This window comes from Numida meleagris, chromosome 7 (genome assembly GCF_002078875.1).
Source record: "Numida meleagris isolate 19003 breed g44 Domestic line chromosome 7, NumMel1.0, whole genome shotgun sequence".
Lineage (NCBI taxonomy): Eukaryota > Metazoa > Chordata > Aves > Galliformes > Numididae > Numida > Numida meleagris.
Window position 1 is genome coordinate 12,625,167 of NC_034415.1, and position 20,572 is coordinate 12,645,738.

At 36.8% G+C, this 20,572-nt stretch overlaps 1 protein-coding gene across 11 annotated transcripts in view; it reads left to right on the plus strand.

The window, feature by feature from the left end:
- Positions 1-20,572, plus strand: part of DPYD (dihydropyrimidine dehydrogenase) — a 333,346-nt gene that overhangs the window by 40,354 nt on the left and 272,420 nt on the right. For 9 of the 11 annotated variants that reach the window (XM_021404735.1, XM_021404734.1, XM_021404738.1 and 6 more), the window contains one exon: positions 13,296-13,378. In XM_021404735.1, the coding sequence (XP_021260410.1) occupies positions 13,296-13,378 (83 nt within the window). Of the gene's footprint in view, positions 1-2,079; positions 2,233-13,295; positions 13,379-20,572 lie in introns of those variants that run through there. The other 2 variants (XM_021404743.1, XM_021404739.1) reach the window with 2 other exon arrangements.

Genomic DNA, 20,572 nt, shown 5'->3' on the forward strand with positions numbered 1-20,572 from the left:
AAATAGTGAAAGGTTCTGAAGCTATATGATTTAAAAGAAATAAAAGAACAAGGGAAACCAGTGTGAGGATAGGATTATATATCCTAGGTATTGTCTAAAATCTTTGTAAGCCATTTGCCCATTTCCCATAAAATGAGAGTAAAACAAGAGGAGGCTAATGGGCAAACAAGTTCAGAAAAGAAAATTACCCTAAGCAGGTCAGAAGAAAACTTGAAAAGTTTGGTCTCTGAAGTCAATAGTCCATAAAAGTATCACAGAAAAATTGTCATGTGAAATTACAGGCTTAAGTCTGAGACTGTTAAATAAATAAATCTGTATGTTTTTGCACAGATTTAAAGAATAGTCAATCCAGTCTCTATATTTAAAAAAAAAAATGCAGAATTGATGGGCGGCTGTAGGTCTGTTTGTCTTGTATTAGAAGCAGGCAAAACTTTGAAAACAAGTATTGAAACAAAGATTTATTGAGGGAAAATACAAGATGGAGCGAAATTTATTGTGCTTTATTTTTAGGGATAGAAGGTGACACAATGGCAAGATGGTGTTGGGTTTTTTTTGCCAGTTAGTGAAGTATCATCTGCTTGGATTAGTATAGTAATGTGGATAAGGAACTGGTTTAAGAAAAATGTACTGAGTGGTGCCAAAAATGGCGCTTTTGGGCTTTTAGCAAACCTTGTTGAAGGATCTGTTTTCAGATTCGTACCATTTCATATTTTTATTAATGAGCTTGACATAAATATTAGGAACATGTTACAAAAAAGTTGACAGGAATTGTCAGTACAGAAGGAAGTAGAACATCATAGAAAAAGAACTGTATGACACTGGAGTTTAGAATAATAATAATAAGAAAAGGTAAGAATAAATTTCGTAGTGTAATTAGGAGACTGTACAGCCAAACACTTGAGAATGACTAGGAGTTAATGGTTGAAATTGAGAGAAGGTGATTTAGAAATACCAGTTGATTATAGGGTGGTTCTTCCATCAACAGGATGAGAAAGCAAGCAAGTCAAGTGTGGTGTCAGGTAATCAGACCCACTGCTTCTGGTGGAGCTAGGCACATCAAGTGCGTTTTTATTTTCAGTCATCCCAATAAACTGTCAAAGTTATACTGTTTTTGAGATGAGATTAGAAGAGCGTGGATAGTCTAGCAGAACAAAACTACATACAGTTACTTTCAGGGAATTATGATTTTTTTTTAAATTTGAGGTCAAGATTAGCGTAATAACACAAAGATACCCTTTTGCTGCCAGTAAGTGAAGTCTGGGAGTGAATAGGTTGCTAAGATTCAGAGCAGAGAAACACTGTGCTGTGGCCTTGCAGTAGCAGTAGTGGGGAAGAGACATCTAACTGCACATGCAAAAGATGGCATAATGCAACTGAATGTGAAAGCAAGAGAGGAAATTCACTTGTACAACTTCTTGCTTCTGGTCTCTTATATATATATATGTATATATATTAGAATTTTGTACCATAGATGTCTGACATGGCATGTGCTCAGTTATTGCGTAGTCTTTCTGTGCTGATCGCTATCTGTCAAAAGGGGATATCTGTAGAATATGGAATAATAAATGGCTTTTAAATCACTTAAGATACCAAAATGATGAGTGCCATTGAAATGTTCACAGGAAAAATAGTTCTGCCTTCAAGTATGGTTTTGAATGGTGTTTGATAAATAAGGCCACGCGCGGCACAGAAAGGCTGCAGGTGAAGCAAAAAGTTGCAGGGCTGTTGAGGAGGTGAGCATTCTGTTCCTAGTCGGACAGCAATTCTGTGTAAGATAGCATTTCGTCATGCCATTACGCTGAGTGTTTTAAAGCATGTGTGTGAAAGGGCCAAAGCAAATTTTGAAAGAGCAACCTTCTTAAGCTACTTTTGAATTTAGGTAATTGACCCAGTGTTTGGTTTTTGATGGCCTGTATCACTTAGAGTTTTGCTGCATTCTCCATCCAGCTGTTTGTACCCTTACTTCAGCCTTTGAATTCCTACAGACGCTACGGTGGGAATAATATTAATAAACAGGAATTTTTTACCTGAATGTTAGGTTGTCCTGTGTGAACTGCTTGAAGTTTCTACTTACTACATAATGATTTGTAGCTGTATGATGTAGACTGATACTGTTAAATGTCTTTTTAAGGTGTGCGTTCTGATACATGTTCTTTTAAATATCTACCGGTACTCAGCTGTGCAGACATCACATTCCTTTGAGGCAGATTTAGCTATGCCAGAAATTCCCAGGTAATAACACCGATTTTGACGCCCTTCAAAAAGATGGATGTTAACTTAATTTTTTTTGTCATTCTGTAGGGGTTCGTCACAGATGGGTGCTTGGCTAAATTATGCATTTATCTTTTCCTGTAGCATTTCTTATTTCTTGACTACCCTTCCAGAAATCCTGATAGCCTTAAAGAACTTCCTAGGAAAAAAAAATGTATTTCCATCCTGAAATTAAAGACTTCTTTCTAAGAAGTTGGCACTGACTGCTGGAAGGAGTCTTGCACTGCTGTGGAACAAAAGGACTTGTCAGGGAAGCTGACTTAGTACCTGTCCTTGAAACTCAGTCTGGCTTTTGCTGAATCACTGATATTTTTTAAAGTATGGACTTAATGAGCATTTGTTTCTATCTTTTGAAGTCTGAGCCCAACAAACACTTTCTTTAATGGAATAAAATAAGAGAAAAAGTAAAGCTTAACTTTTACTTCTGTCACATCTGAAGTAATTGGAAATAAGAGATATTGAATGGCTTTTAAAATTCTTTCTATCAGCTCTAGGAACAGGCTTCACTTCTTTAATAATCCCACTGTATTTTCAGGCTTTATAGTACCTGGACCACTTTTCCCATTGTGTACGAAGGGAACTACTCGCAATCTTTGGTGCAAAGCTTTCAGCAGCAGCTTTGCAGGAGGGTAAGAAGACAGGTTGAGCTGTAGCCACTAATGCTTTCCCAGGAACTGTCCAAGAGTTGGGTTTATATATCACAAATTTCTGTGAGAAATATTTACATTCTATTTCCCAAATATTGTACCAGCAGTGGTATTAGTGGGCAGTAATAATGTGAAACTCATAAGCACTTTGCAGCACAGGTGAGAAAGGAGGAGGCAGCCCCCATCGGTTAGCTGTGGTTTTCTGTGGCAGCACAAGTGCTGCTGTTGGCTCTTTCTTGGGAGTTTTTCCTTCTTACTTAGGCTCTGCCTGCACTTACCTGTACCGATGAGTGGCAGTTAGTGTGGAAGCCTCTGTGGGTGCTGTTAGGAGGCACTGGGCATTACTAGGTGCTCCCCCAAGTAATTTGGTTTGTTCTATTGTTCTGCAGCTTGTGTGTCCTGTTTGGAGCCGTGTTTTGGGGGGGAGAGAGCACAGAGCTGCAGGAGTGGGATAAAGGAATGCATTAAGGAAAACTAAGCAAGGGAAAGCTGCAACATAATGGAACAGAGCAAAAGATGAGAAATAATTAGAAGGTACTAGGGGAAAATTTAAACAAGGGGGAATAGAACAGTAGGGGAAAAACACAAGTAATGGAGGAAAAACAGAAAGAAAGATAGAGAATGGCTGGATAAAAATTAAAAATTGAAAGCTCAAACAGTGCATACACAAGGGAAATGGGGGGAATGCTGTATAAGAATAAGGTTTAGAAATTGAAGGCAAAAATGTCTTCAGGAAGAAAAAGAAAAAAAAATGGTAATTGTATGTTAAGAGGATAATGATTTTTGTTTCTATTTGCTTTGCCACTGCCCTGCTCTCTCCTATTGCTCTGCTTGCACATGTGCAGTGGTTGTGGTGACGCTCAGGAGCAAGGGGCTGATTAATAGGTCCAATATCTTTTGTAGTGAGGAAAAATACTTCATATTAAGAGTTTGTGTTATTTAGAAAGTATTCCATGGTGAAAGTTTGAAAATAGCATTTTCAAAACTAGGTTATTGCTTTTTATTGTAAAATGAGGGTAATGGCACCGAGGGCACCAGGTTAAGCTCTGGTTAGGAAGGGGTGGGGTGCTCAAATTTCCCAGTTAAACACACAAGCAGCAGCAACTCTGTCCTGTGCAGCATTCTGGGAACTGGAAGCCCCTTTCTTGCAATAGCTGGCCCTACTTCTAGACTTAAAAGTAGCATAGTTGTGTGAGGAAAATGCTATGATACAGCTAAGAGACCCCAACAGGAGCTGTGCTGCCTACCCAGCTGTTCAGTTTTGTTGTGCCTTGAGGTTGAGACTTGAACTGGACTGCTCTAAACAGTGCTCATAGCAGGGAGCATTGCTCCAGGCTTCTCTTCTGCAGAATCTTGTCACTGGATGCTTTTGTGGCCTGAGAACTGAAGGAAGAGGGTTTGCCCAGTGCAGTGCTGCACGTTAGTGTTGCTCACCCCATCTTGAACAGAGTAGTTTTAAAGGTGCTGACAAGGAGGGGAATATTAAGTCTCTAAAGGCAGGCCAGAACTGTTTGAAGAGGAAAGATATTCAGGTGGCAACATGAAATCCTCCAAAGGAGGGACAGTAAATGGAGCACAGAACTTGAAGAGAGCACAGTGCAATACTGAGGTGCTGAATTGTTAGGTGCTGTAGGTGGTAAATAGACTTGAGACCTGAGGCTATAATACTTATCCTGGATGTCTTCAAGTTCCATGTTAATAATAATTATAATTTTTGGAAAGTTTTATATTTAATAATTCTTTAGCTGTGGGTGAAAAATAAGAGGGATTCCATAAGTTGGTACTCTCAAATAGGTGGGATTACTTCCTTAAATTCTTGGTCATTCCATTTCTTTAAAAACAAATAACAAAATGAGTGAACTTAAAAAAAAAAAAAAAAAAAAGTGTGTGGGGGGGGCTTTTGAGTGTGTGTTTTTCCTTGCACTCTTTGTTAAAGGTTAAGAACACAATTTGTTCCTGAGGAGTTCATTTCTACCTACGTTTTAAAGATTCTTCTTTTTTCCATGTTATGAGCTCTGTAAATGTTGTTCCTCAATATTATTCTGGTCTTTATATTCTCTTATTTTATTTAATCTCAGTAAGTCAGGGGAACAATATTTGCCTAAGCAGAGTAAAGAATGCCAAAGGAAAAGCAAGATCTGTTGAGGTACAGGAATACACTAGGAGGGAGTATAGCATTTGGGGTATTTGCTTTCTTGATAAATTTTATTCAGTTAAGTTTTCACTGTCAATTGAAAATAGTGTATTTAGAAATTCTGTGTGGAGACTGTCTCTTTTAGGCAGCCTGCAAGCCCTAAAAGAATTAAATTGTAAATTCTTGCTGCAAGCACTGGAGAGCCTGAGCTGTCAAGGTCTGGTCCCAGACAGCATCTTGAACAGCTTCTGTGAAGGTCCTCATGAGCTGCTCAGCCTTTCTGATAAGAAGAAAGGCAGGGCAAGAGCCACATTAGACAATAGTGTCTAGATGAAGCTCTTATCATATTCTAAGAGACTATGTTTATTGCTCCCTGCTTTGTAACCCCATTCCACACACTCAAGAGCATCCCTTTGGATGCAGAAAGATGAGTAAGTTTTTGCCAAGTCCTCCCATTCCTCTACTGAGCAAGTTTAACGCTTGTTCTAGGGAGAGGAGGAAAACATTGGGAGAGGTGTTTTCCTTCCTTTTTGTTCTCAAAGTTTTCTGTCTTTTAAAGCTGAGTCATGGGGGAGAAGCGTTGTAAAATGTCTTTAGTGGCATCACCTGCACTCTTCTTTTGTTATTTCCAGCTGTGCCTCTGCTGTCTCGTGTGACTCCAGACTTTAAACCTTTTTGAGTTCTTTGGTCTGCTATTCTGTGTTGTGTGTGTGGTGCTTTCATAATGTCTTCACTCAGCTTCCCTGTATTTACTTGTCTGCCCTGTATTGCTCCTATCTGATGTATTATTGTTGTTGAAACACGTGGTGTCTGCATCTGCTCTGAGAACAGCAGGTTGAATGCAAGCAAGATTCCATACCTTGTGTGAACACAAAGGCTGCTATAAATTTGCCACTTGAAATTTGTTCATGAAACAGCGTGAAAGGGAAGTTAGCAGAATGTCATTTCAGATTGGAAGAACTTTCACAGTCCCAGTAACAATGCAAACTGAAATGTTACGTATGTTTAACAAGTAATTATCTTCTAGATAATTACCTGTGTTAAAGGATTATATGTATCACTTCTTAGGCTGAGGGAGCAATAAAAACTCTGAAATTGTCAGCTTCCACTTCAAAATTTCCAATTGCGTGAGCAGTATTTCTGGTAATTAATAACAACAAGCATTTGCGAAGTTTCAGAAAATACCTCATGCGCTGGAATTTCAGTCTTGCATTACCAATATATTCCTGTTTGTGGAGAAAATGTGTTTTTACGTGCAGTGTTCTTAGCGTCTTAAAAATATTCCTCTGAAGAAACTGGAAAAAACTAATATGGTTATGCTAAGGAGGCATTGATTACAGCTTCCCACAGTTCTACTTAATATTTTTCTCTATTGATTTTTATTTGATTGCTAACATTTAGGGCTGGTTTTCTGTTGGACGTCTGCTATATTTGGTATATTAATATCTATATTTTTCAAAGAGTCTGTCTGACCAGTGTGCCTGTATTACATGATGAAAAAATAGTTGTAACAATTGTTCATATATTATGAATGATATGCTGTCAAATGTTATGTAAATACCTGAAGGCTCAATACACTTTCTGCAGATATTAAGAATATAAACATATTTAAAATAAAATACATATCTTTGTAAACTATTGGTCAGGTATCAGCTGTAAGTTGCTTTACCTCTGTTTGGACTGAGAACCCTTTGAGAACAAGTCGCAACAAATAGAATGGAGGAGTTAAGTAAGTGATATTGTGTAGACTGTAGTATCTTCCAGATAGGATCAAACAGTCCTTTTTCTTTCTTGTTTAGCTTTCAACAATGCTCTGTAGATAAAACAAATGCTCTTAACCCTTTGGAAAATGGCATCTGTTTTGTTTAGTTGCTCAATACAAAGATAGTTTAAAGAGGCTTCCTATGTGAAATATGGCTATTGGATACTGAGTAACTTTAATGAATTGTAGTACTGATGTTATAATAAATGCAACAGAAAGTCATTTCATCCTATAGCAGATGGGTGCTTAAGTCTGTGAGAGGAGATCAATGGAGCCATTTAGCTTTTCGTGTTGTTTCAGTGTAGAAAGACAGTCTGTTCCAAATGAAGGGAGGTCTGCTAAGAGTATTTTGTAAGGTTTTATTGTAATAAAGCACAATGTTACATGAGTTCACATCAAAAGAACTAGATGTGCTATTCCAAATTCATAGCAGTTGTCTATTAGTCTGTTTTTAATAATTTTTCTTTTGCATGTAATCCTGTTTAATTAGATACTACTCTATCTGTTGTTTCAGGACTCGATAAACAGGAGTCTTATATACCAGCTGCTAAAGCAGGAGTTACTGTCTAGATGATATTCGCAATGAGTATTTGGAAGGTTTACAATTATACCCTTGCTAATAAATTGTGCTATTTTCCCCAACACTTTTAAGTGCTAATCTTCAGAAGGCATTTTAAAATTAGCTAAAATTCCATCAAGAGATTTACAAAAATTGTTAGCATGAAGATAATTATGTCACAGTCCTTGGACTCCATCTCTGATTGTGTGCATAAATCAGAAAATGTCAGCTGTGTTTTCCCTTAATAATTATCCTTGCAGCAATATATTACAGTTTAGATTACTATTAGAATGTTGCTTTAGGTTTATAAAACACAAGAAAGTTATTTCTAAAGTTTTTTGCTGATGACATAGTTTAGATTTCCAGAATAACATGTTTCTATACTGATCTATTGATGTTAACATTTTATATATAAATAAGATGATCAGTATGGAAATAACCATGCTGCACTTATACTGCCCCTGAAAAATGTCAGCTCTTGAAAAGAAATCTCTTCACAGTATAATCAGTATTTTCAGAAGAGCAAGCTAACATGGCCAGCTTTGTGGTGTGTGTAGTATTTTTTTTCTGGAAATCTGCTGTTAGTCTACCTCCTTTAAAGTTAGCCAACTGAAACATCAGAGAGATATGGCTGTGTCCTTCACCGTTTGGATCAGATTGTCTCATTTTAATCAATCCAAAGTCTAGATACAAATACAATTAATATAAAAAATTTTAAAAACTGACTACATAAACATTAGAAATTTAAGATACACAATACTTTGTTGGAAATTTTCTAACAGATTATAAGGAAAAATGGAAGAAAAAAAATGTTTTAGTACCAATAGTAAGAACAAACTTTAACTAGTGAGTGCTCCTCTAACTTTCAATTGCTATTCATTCCTTATGATTTATATACAAAGAATGCTCAACAGTAAAAATGTAAGATTTATATTTACAAATAAGCTTCCTTAGAAAATTTCCTAAATTCATGGGGAAGCAGTAAATTCTAGGAATTCAGCCTAAAAACTTACCTAAAAACTTCTTTCTCAGAAGAGAGAGAGGGGTATTTTAAGGCTTCTGATTTGGCAGCATATCAACTAGGATAGAAGATCTACCCAACTTTGGTGTTGAAGGCTGCCTTAGAATAGGTCTTACACTGTTGTCAGATCAAAAGATTTTATTTCTCAACTAGAAACGTGTGCAAGACATTATCTGTAATACTAATGCTTTTGAAATTCTTATGTGAAGTATTTCAGGATTGAGCAGGATATGGCTTAGTGTGATCTTGCTCTTTGGCTGGATGGAAGATTTGTAGTTGATGTTGATGGAAGTGGGGTCATTTTTATCAGTACTGTGTTGCAGAATGGGTGAATTTGAATTGTGGTCTTCTCAAAGTTCTTAGGGCTGTCACAGCAATGCTTTTGTATTTCAGGATTATCCTCGTTGATGATTCCTGGCAGTAGACCAATTTTGGCTTCTGAGTTTTGCATTTGACCCACTAGCCTAAATCAAGAATAGTCTTTCTATGACACAGTCAAGCAAAGAGGGCTTTTCCATCCCAGTTAGAAACACAGGGAAACAAGAAAACTAATCTGACAAATATTTAAGAGTCTCTCTCTCTTTTTTTTTTTTTTTTAGAAAAAAGTATGAATTCACTTTTTCCGGAATACTATAATTTTATTTAGAAAAAGAATGATTATTTATATTTTCTAGTTCCGTGAGCTAACTGGTTACTTCAACTAGTGTCAAAGAGTAAGAGTATTTTCAGCTTGGTAGTTGCTGACCTCAGACTTTTAGAAACAGAACACTATTATTAAGTTGATACCAAGATGTTATGATTATCACCTGCTGTGTCTGAAAAAATTGATTTATGAACTCATAGTCCCTCCTCAAAATGCTTACTGCTTTTTTAACAGGAATAAGTTGAAGTAAGGGAAAAAGTCATGGCCTTATGTTTATAGTAAGAAAAGCTTTTCAATTTGTTCAGTAATTTTACTTTGTTATGTTTGTATATTCATTTTACATCTTTCTGCTTAGATGCTCCACTAGTACACTGTGAAATGCCACAGATACTCGTGGACATCTAGTGTGCAGCTGCCTTTTTAACTAGTTGTCATGTAGCTTTAGTTAAAATCTTACGTGATCAATAAGCTTTTCATTTATATATATCTAAACTGTTCCCCTCTCTCTTGATTTTTTGTTCATTTAAAAACTTCGAAGTGCTTATGCTATAGGAAAAAAAAAAGGATTTTGATTTTTGTGGCTTTTTGACATGCAATGATAGTTTGATTTATGATGGCCATGTCCCTAATCGTATCTCCTACTTTTTTTTCATCCTGAACCTCTCAAAGGTATTATTTAGTGTCATACAGTGCTATGGATCTGCCAACAGTGATAGCATATAGAGGGTATAGAGTAATATCTGATTATTCAACTGTAGTGTTAAAATTTCTAGATGTTATCTGTACCTAAAGAAATAATTGGCTGTAAGCTTCTAAAATCAATTTTTTTGTTGTTTGTATTTTGATTTTTCTACTTGAGTTGCTGCTGAAAACTAAACACATGGGAGTTTATTTGCTCATTTTACTTAAATCTGTGAAGTATGATGGGCCAAAAACACTCTGTCCTTTGCAAGATATATACACATATTAATCTTGTTGGTAGCATGCTGTAGCAGAAATGCTAAGTCATGACCTGAACCAGTGATGAAGCACCTGGTGGGAAGGCAGGGCCAACCCAGGGGAGCTCAGGTGCATGCAATGCCCCTGAGTGTGACTGGAAGGGGTGGAGCCAGGATCCACTCCTTCCAGGCCTCGTTTAAGGGTTGGCAGTGGAGGTAAGGGTATCTTCCTGGAGATCCCTGTGTACTTGAGTTCTTCTGAGGGTAAGCATCTTCTTTCCTTTATTTCTGAGCCCATGGCTGTTGCAGTTGAGCAAATCCTCACTTGCTGTAGTCTGGAACCTTGCAACTTTGCTGTCATTGCTATGCTTTCCATTGTGTTGCATATGGATAATAGAATGAGTGCAGGTTTTGCTACTGATTTAATATTTAGAAATGTAAAACTTATCTTGGTCATGGTCAACTAAAGCTTCATCATTTACAATGTGTAATTCAGAGTATTATTCTGCTCAGAATTTCATACATATTGGGACCTTTCTTATAGACTGATATCCTTTTAAGAGGGTCTAGAAATGTAGTGTGTAAACTAGTGCTCATACCCATGAAGAAACAGCATTAATAGACATGTAACTGTGCTTATTTTTAGTCTTTCAGGCTTCTGTTCTCTTTTCATTGAGAGATCCAAGCTACTGGTTTGGATTACTGCACCTGTAACTAGAAAATAGTAGTAGCTGTTGTCATTATTTACTCTCTTTTTCAATACTTCTTTAGTAAGTGATTGTACTGTGAGGTCATCTTCCTTTAGGGGGTTTGTATCTGCTTTAGTTTTAAGGTCTTTTTTTCCGAGCAGCAAAGCTACAGGCTTTCCAACTGCTGTACTTTGGATGAGAACGTTTTTAGCTGGAAGTAGCTGAGAAAGATAGATGTGATGTTGTCTGGGAATTGTTGGTGAAAATGGTAGAAGTTCATCACTTTCCAAATGAATTATTATAACATTTATTATTTGAGTCTTTAAACAACATTCCATTGTTTGTTCTGGGTTTTCTATTTACTTCCATATAGTTACGGATTTTTTAGTTTGTTTTGTGTTTTAAGGAACATTTGTGCAAGTCTACATGATTAGAGTTTTCTTCAGGTATTGGTCACTTTTGCCCTTCAACTAATTAATACAGAATGGACTGTACAGGCAAGTAAGAAACACCAGATGAAAAGGATTCAGTGACTTACTCACTTCAGTGTTTTCCACTTAAACACCATCAGTTATTTTATATTGTAGGATATAAAGAGGATTTAGTTCTGTTTGATAAAATCTTGTGAACTTTCGATCCTTTGTCAATTCTCTACATGCTTTATATAACAACGTCAAGAGAAATGAACTGCATGATGCTCAGATTTTCCTGAACCTGTGGTGAGTTGCCAGTGGCACAGGACTGTTAATAAGTGGGCTTTAGTCTTTCAGTGCTTGGAGCGATATTCCATATGTTGTTTCCCTTGATCTGTTTTCCTGAAGGATGTGAAATTTGATTGTATGCTTGCACAGATGCTTTCAGTTTAGTACTGATAAATCTGGAATTCTTTCTATATTAGTATTGTCAGTTTGGATTTCTTTTGCATATTTTTAAATGAGCTTTCCTATTTTGTGAAATCCCTTTGAGTTTTTGAGTAGGATTTTGCCATGCAAAGGATATCTGATTGTAATGTAAACAAAAATATCAGATTAGCCATAAGATTTACTACTTCTACTTAAGACATGGATCATAGGACAAGAGGTAATGGCCCCAAGTTGTGCCAGAGGATGTTCAGATCAGATATTAGGGAGAATTTCATCTTGGAAAGAGCGATGAGGCACTGGAACAGGCTGCCTGGGGAGGTGGTGTCGTTACCATCCCTGGAAGTGTTTAAGGGAAGGGTAGATGTGGTACTTAAGCACATGGTTTAGCGGTAATATTGGAGGTAGGTGACTGGTTGGACTAGATGATCTTAGAGGTATTTCCAAACCTTAATGATTCTGTTATTCTATTTTTATGAGAGAGAAGATTGCAGAGTTCTGAATGTAGACATCTTCATTTCTCCTGTTCAGAAATGTATTGTTGAAGTAATAAAAGTCTATATTAAAACATCTATAATTATATTTAAAAATAATGTTAATTGGACAAGCTAATATATCTTGTTAGGTCATTTACAAATATCTAATTTATTTCCTCTCCAATAATGCTCTTGTAACCTCTAATTGAATATTATTATAAAGAATCAATGCACAGAAGAAATAATAACTTTTACTGTATTTACTATAACTTTCAGGTATGGATTTTAATTCCGATATTAAAACCTGTGAGAGCATATGACCAAATAACAGTTCACATGTTCTATTTCAGGATTCTGCTTAAAGAGCCTGATAATGCTGCCTTCCTAGTTGTTAGCAGTAATAACTTCTAGCTGCTTGCAGCTTGTGTTGCTTTTCAACCCATGTGGCAAAGTTATGCCTCCCAGAGGAAAGTTTTGGTAGTGGCGGAAGGTGCTGCAGAGGACGGTGATATCTCAAAGTCTCGAGCTCATAAAATCCTATGGATGATGCAGGTCATCAGAACTCTTGTTTGCTGTGTTTCACACTTACTTTGTACAGATGCAAATTTCTGTATTACCTGGCACCTTCTGAATCAATTTTACTGCGTGTACAGGAGTTGAAGAAAAGTGTCAGCACTTGGGAGTAATGCAACTATTTGCACAGTTAAAAATAAGTACCATAATATAGGGAACTTTTATTTCTTTTATTGTCACAAATTTTTTGTCTTCATATCAGTTTTAAAAATATCGGTGAATTCTAATCTGGAAAATATAGTAAGTGGTTGAGGTCTCCATAAACAACCTTTCTAGTTTCCGTCATTTTCAAAATTGTGTTAATGAAGCTTGGTTTATTCTAACAACACTGCATGTTTTGTTGGGACAGAATTTGTAACTTCTATTATTTTAAATACACATTTAAGTTTTTATTCTTTTCTGTATGTCTGCAGTAGCTGTGTTGCTTTGTTTAAAAAAAAAAAGAGAATTTTATTTTCCTTTTTTAAAAAAGTGTAAAATCTATACATTTAATTATGGAACGTTTGTAAGATGATTTCCATGACAACCATGTAAGAAGATTCATATTTACTTTGTTTCTGAGTTCTCAGTGCCTTTTTAATGACTACTGTGTAATTAAAACAATGCATAATTTGTGAGATTACATAATATAAATCAGTTTTGTTTGCACAATGCTGAATAATGCTAATACATGTACAATATACTGCTGCAGAGTCTTACATGGATTCTTCCATTTGTTGCAGAACTGTGAGAAACTAGAAAATAATTTTGATGACATCAAGCACACGACTCTTAGTGAGCGAGGAGCACTTCGAGAAGCAATGAGGTAAGTCTGGGTCACCATAGCAACAGTCACAGATGTGGTAAAGAAAGAGTCATTCTTCATTATTGGGGGAACAAATGAGTTCATTGCCACCATTCAGCTCTATTCTCTAAGGTATTAATTTGTCAGTGGAGAGGCTTCCCTTGAGGCTGTACTTTGGTTTTGAAGCTGCATAAATGTTAAGCCTGACTGCACAGTAAAAAACGTAAATGTTTAATTTGTTATTTAAAATGCTTAAGGGGTGCCTTGCTTTATATTTATACTAAACTGTGAGTGAATGAAAATATTGTTCATCTAAATTCTGTAAGTGTTAAAGAAATTGTACAATACTGTTTGAACAAACCTGTGTTTTCTTCTAAATTGGACTTGATTTTTATGTATGTGGTGGCCTGTGTACTCTGATTTTATCACTGTATTTACATGATTTTGGTTTTGTTAATGGAATTTTAAAATGCATCTGGTATTTTGTATATCGTAGAGATGTATATTTTGCTTAATACTCTCATATTGCTTCACTTAATGCTTATTACAGGGGTGGTTTAAAGTTGTCAGCACATGAATCTTTTCTTGCTGCCCTTATTTGCACTGAGGAGTATTCTAGTACAGGACTCCAAAGAAAACTCACCAGCTATAGTGCCCAAAATAAGGAATGAGCAGTGGATAAAAGGAGGCAGAATAGAAAGAGTTTCTAAAATAATTTGCTTGGTATATCCAGAAAGAATACTAATTAAGTATTACGTGTGTATTATAAAATTGGACTAATGTGCTCTGTTAAAAGTTTTGCAAGTTGGACAGTAATACATAATCATTTCACTTGCTTGATATGAATAACTTCTTAGATTTGCACAGTAAAAAGTAAAAACAAGAATAATGAACAGAATCTCAAAAAACTAATTAAACCCATTTGCTTTGATTTTTGTTTGTAATCCCTTTACGTTTATGGATGTGTGTGAATGACTTTATTTGCATGACTCTGAATGATTTATGTTCATGATGTGACTTATGAACGCTGCTATGAATAAATGTTTGTAAAGGTATTGTGATGTGAAACGTAACCTGACTCTTTAAAAGCCTTACTTATTACCCCCAAATTATATTCTTTTGATTCTGAAAGTCAGTATGACAAATAAAAAATAAAAGGCATTCGCCTTTCTAATTTTGATTTCTTGCTCTTTCTCCCTCATTAGTGTTTTTCTTCTTGTGTGGTCAGTCCTCTGTGTCTGTAGATCTCTCCTGTAGTGCCAGGAAATGGAAAATGACTTAAAATGAAGATTTAGGGAACATATGGTGTGTGAAGCTACTTTTAGTGTTTTCCCCAAGCTGGATTTTGTGTCGCTGGTCTCCTGTAACAACTTTCCATGGGTGGTTTGTGGTGTTTTGCAGTACATGACTCAGCATAGTTAATCTTTTAAAAACTTAGTAGCTGACAGCTCTTTGGTGATAAACATTCACTAGAGGAGGAATCTTTGGCATTTCAAAGGTCATGCATTTGTTACAAGGACCAGGTAGGATCATGAGAATTTTCTACATCACGCACAATAAAAGCACACTTCTAACTCATACATTTGTATCCTAGTCATTTTGGTAGCACACAAACCATTCTGAGGAAGTAGTAATTGATTGGAAAGTCTGAGAGATACTGTGCAGTGCTGGAATTATCTTAATTGCACTCAATATTATGTAGTTGACTTTTCTTTATCCCCATAAAAACATCTAAGAAAAATACCCGACTTAAATCTGTGCCACGTGTTTACAGTGTATTTGAACAGCACACAGAAGGTGTAAGAAATCGAGAGTTTTATGTGTGTACCTGTACATACTTTTGTAAATGTATATAAAAATCCGTTCGTTATTTAAGGCTGTACAGTTCCTTTTAGCTGCTACACAGTCATCTCATATCCTTGTGTCTTAGTTTCAGCTGGTATGGATTTTTCTTCATAGTGTCTGATATGATGCTATGTTTTTGATTCTAGGAGAAAAACGTTGATAACACACATGTTTATAGTTGCTGTTAAATAGTGCTGTACAAAACCCAGGGCATTTGCTGCGATGGGCCTAAGGAGGTGGGGAAGGAACAAAATTAGGACAGCTGACTTAAACTGGCCAAAGAGATATTCCATGCCATATGATATTGAGTGGAAGGAGTTTTGAAGGGAGTGGGAGCTCATCTCTCTCTCTCCTGCTGCTTCGGAGGCTAGCTGGATCTTGATCAGAGAATGGTGAGCAATTGCTTGCGCATTGCTTATGTGTTTATATACATATGTAATATGTAGTCATAACTACTATCCTTTTTCTTTTCTCTGTCTTAGTAAATGGCTTTATCACAACCCACGAGTTCTACTTTGTTTCATTTTTTTATTCTCTCTCCCATCCCACTGGGAAGGGGAGGGTGAGCAAAGAAATGTGTGGTGCTGAGCCACCTGCCAGATGAAACAACACCTTCATGGCTGTTTTTTTTTTCTATTTGGATCCAAGATTACCCTCAACCTACATTATTCTAGCAATGCATCTTTGAGAGATGAAAGTTCACTTTGCTTTCCCATTACTGTAGTGGACTTTGGACCAGATGTGGGTGGATATAGATTTGCTGACACTGGTAGTGAGAATGCTTGCCTCCTTTTGGTTAGGGAAGCAGGTGGAGAGGGCTGCACATTGCATAGTGGTACTAAAATCATATAGACATGAAAACAGCAACAAAAAATCCTAGCTGGATAGCTAAGCAGATATATGTGAATCTCAGATGAGCCTTAAGTTGAGTGGGCAGTCTGCCCAAATCTTCTCTGATTTCCCAGAGTAGTACTACTGGTCGGCCTGACGAGAGATACAATGAACATTTTTTCCCAGTGCTCCTGTTTGGAACTAGACCTTCCATTTTAAATTTCTCTTTGAGAAAAATGGTCAGTTTAATATGTGTTTCAGTGTATTTCTATCTTATGAATATCACTGTGCTTCCCATAAACACTAATAACCAAGAGGGGTCTTGTTCTCTTCCAGTTCCTCAGAAACCAAATGATATTCAAATTAAGGACTAGAGGAAAATGGTTGTTCTTGTTTATACATATGTATATATATATATATATAGAAATAAGCTATTTGGAAGATCATAAAATGTGAAATTTCTCTAGTTTTACTTTGTTGGGATAGAGCGGTACTGCAAGAATTTGGTTTACTTTTATTTGCAGGTAATTTCATAAAGCATTCAGTTCAATTTCTATTTTTTTGTTAATGTGGTCTGAAAGGTTTGTTTGTTATATTTTAATGTAATGGCAAACTTAAGTGAACCCTCTTCTTGGCCTGTGGGTGGGCACTGCCCAGCATGATGCAGGGGCTTGCTGGCCTTGCTGCAAGGTGTGTTGCTGGCTGACCTTCACCTTCTCCTCCAGGCCCAGAAGGGCCTGACCGCAGAGCTTCTTACCAGGTGCCTGCTGGCTGGAGTTGTTCTTCCCCAGGGGCAGGACTTAACATATCTCTTTTTCTATGAACTTCATGATATTCCTGTTAGCTTATTTTTGTGTGCTTGTGAATGCCCTCTGAAAAGCAGCACGGAGTGTCGGCCATTCTTTGCTGTATTGCAACATTTGCAGACATGCTGAGGGGTATGGCTTCATGACAGGCAACGCATATTGTATTGCATCTTAAATGATGGTACATTGCTCCTGAACACTCTACTGGCAATATGCTTTAGGCCTGCGTCTAGTGTAGGTTGCATGAACTTGGTGTCAGACAACTGAAGCCATAGTGGTTAGCATCCTGTGAGTCTGGCAGTGTAGTGGCTCATGGCAGTGAGCCATCAGTTAGTGAGACTGGTGAGATGTTATATACATGAATGGGTCTTACTTGTAGGTGCATACATCTACGATCTGTCTTGTGAACGCTGGCTGAATTAGTATGCATGAAAGCTTTGCAAGTGAAAATTAAAGCTGAATATTTTTATACAGACTCTATGTTAATAAAGGAAGACTTAAACATTTCATATTTACAAGTGGGAAAGGAGAGAGAGAAAGTTTGTCTGTTTAGATCAGTCTAAAAAGGCATCAGACTTCATTTGGAATTTTCTTTTGCGTTTATATATTTGCATATTTTGGATAATGCGAACATGGGAGTGAAGCTTCAGCTATGATTTCCAGTTGATAGAAGCAGTTTCTGTTAATGATGATATTCACTCTGTTGTCTTGACAACTGTGTAAGCTGGGGTTAGTAATAATCAAGCTTCTTTTAATATGGTCTAGACTCTCAGATGTATTTGTCAAATACTTTCTATGGCTGGGCAAAACCCAAGGAAATTGCACTGTAAGGGATTCCATGATTTCACAAGTGTGCGTTGGTTTGCAGTTAAAGCTAGGGATTTGAAAAAACAAGTATGCAGTGCAAACTACAAAATGTCAAGTAACCTCCTTGTTCAGGCTTAAGGCATGTGCTCTGTACAGCAAGCACATCAGTACTGTGTTTATCTGTACTGTCCTTGCAAACTGTTTTGTGGGAGAGAGGAGTAGAAAAAAAAACCTCACTTTTGTGTTACTTCAAGGGAGTGGGAGCCTGTTTCTGCTGTTGAGCCATTTAGTTTTATAATTTAAAGAAAAAAAAATGGGTGACAGTCAAAAATTTTGCTTTTAGCAAACTGCAGGAGATGTTGTCTGATGTTGGTTCTGAAAGAGATTTTGAAAACCACTGTGGCAGATGGCTTACCACAAAGACTCCAAAGATGCCATGTAGTGGGTGCAGTGTCATACCTTTTTCAGTGACTAATAGTCACTCATCTGCAAACTGTTAGAGCAGAAAATTGCATTAGAGAATCTTGAGTTCTCTCTATGGATTCCCTTTTTGTTACTTTTAAAATGCAAGGTTTTAAAAATATTTCTTAGATTTGTTTTTTTTTTTTTTTTTGCTACCATTAATAATGGCTTTCTGTAGATCACTGACTTTTGTTTTTTTATGTTCCAGAGCTCTGGACAATTTAGTTAGAAAGTGGCTTATGACATTTTAGACAGTAAAAAAGATGTCTGGGGCACAAACAGAAGCTGGGTGTGTCACAGCTTTGTGAAAGGGGCCTGGTGTTTCAGTTCAAGCTGTCGAAGCTCATGCTGTTTTATCTGTAAGTTGTGAATTTAATCTCTACTGTAGTCAGCCTACACATGTACTCAAGAAACTCTTTCCTGTGTTAAATTTTGTCTTGTGTGCAGTCAGAAATCAGTCCATCCTTACAAATACTGTTTTAAATATCTGCTCTGGTTTCTTTCCAGATGCTTACTGTAGTTTTCAAATGTCTCTGAATATGTGATCTATTTTTCCTCCTCTCATCTCCATCATGCCCATTTGAAGTCAGTGGGCTTTGCATTGCTATGGACATCTCTGATTCTATTCTCCTTGGAATTCAGGATACAAAGCAGAGCTGGGATTGAGGATAAAATAGTCTTCATTCAAAAATGCTTTATTATCTGGTGATGTCTTCACTTTGTTCATTGTCACCAGATAACAGTTATCATAATTAAGTGTTTAGAACACTTTGGTTATGGTGAAAATAAGTAGTTATACTTTTTTTGCTACTTCATCCCATACTGGGTGTTGAGGTTCTGGAGATAAAAATAAATAAATAAATCTTCGTTTTCCTAGAAGTGTTTTCTGTACTGGGATGAAAGTGTTTGAGAGATTAAACTGGGTCCAACTGTGTCCCTGTCAACGGTTTACGGGCGTTAGGCCCGATTCCGTGATGAAGGGGACGGGGGACCCATGGGCCCACGTCCCGGGGAAAAGGGTAGGGAGATGGCCCTGAGAGCAAAGAACAGCGGCAACAATCTGAGGAGAAACAAACTAATTTACTAAATAAGATATCGGAATGCAAAACAACACACTATAATGCAATATAATTACAATTTAAGCTGATAAATCCAATACAGAGAGAGAGAATGTCCCAAAATCAAGGTAGGCCTTACTCTACTACCGACAATAAGACGGCTGGAGAGCGAGGTGCTGCCAAGACGAGAGACGGCGGAAAAAGGGACGAGGTCTCGTGATCTGCAAGTTTTTATACTGCGAGCTTTTATCTTTTCCCTCCGGCTGGAAAATGGTAACAGAGGAGCAAAGTGCCGTGGGGAATGTAGTAGTCCTTCTCTTCTGAGAACCAGGTATATCCACTACATGATGTTATGATGTGGAGTACCAATAACCGAAAATCATAAAACCATGACAGTCCCAAGATACTTAGCTTTCATCAAAGTTAATCTCCACTTCCCCTGTGGACTTAAATCCTGTTTGCATACTTGAGGCTGTTCAGGAGAGTAAGGAAAGATTTTCAATGAAACAATATTCTGGTGGAACGTGAAATAGCAAGACCCTATATATTTTTTTCAATAAATTGTTGTATAAAATGTTGACCTAACTTCAGTACTGCACCTTTGATTATTTGGCTACAAAATTTTGGGGAAACACTTTACATCTGCAGTACTGAAGAACATAGCTACTTAAAAGGAGAATGTCTTTTATTGGAGTTTGTTGTTGAAAATTTATTTGGCACTCAGGAAAGCCATAGATAACTTCAGGTGCTACATTGCTTGCTTAGGTGGGAGTAGCCGCTCTGGGGTACATGGTGTCACTAGACACCTAGCCACTCTAGAGTTACGTTTCTTAGCTGGCAAAGTCACGGGGAAAGGCTGCATAATACTCCAGGAGGGAACCGCTGTTTACCTAGTTGCAGATGAAATCCCTGATTTTTTTTTTTCTTTCCTAATACAGGAAGACATTTACCCAGCAGGAACTAGACAGCATAAATATTTTTGCTCTCTTCTAGTTAAAATAGATATATTTCAGTGAGTATAAAACTATATCTCTTTATATTCCTTGTTTCTATGGTCATTTTTTTTAAAATTCTACTTGGGGGTGCTGGATGAGTGAAGAATATCCCTGGATATTCTGGAAAGGACTGAGTAATCTTTTGCTGTTGGTGTTGCTAAACATTCTATTGTCTTCTTAGTATAACAATGTAATAACATAAATGTATTTTTCTTAAGATTATAGCTGCAAACAGAGCTTCCAAATGTAACTCTTAATATTTTCTTTATCATATTCATTGAATTCTTGATGTAAGACAAGAATTCATTACTCTTGTGCTGAGTGTGAAACCACGAGTTGATAATGGTAATTCAATGTGTGTAAAATAAAGTGTTCCTCCTGTAGTGTGGTCCAATTACACAATAGTAGAGC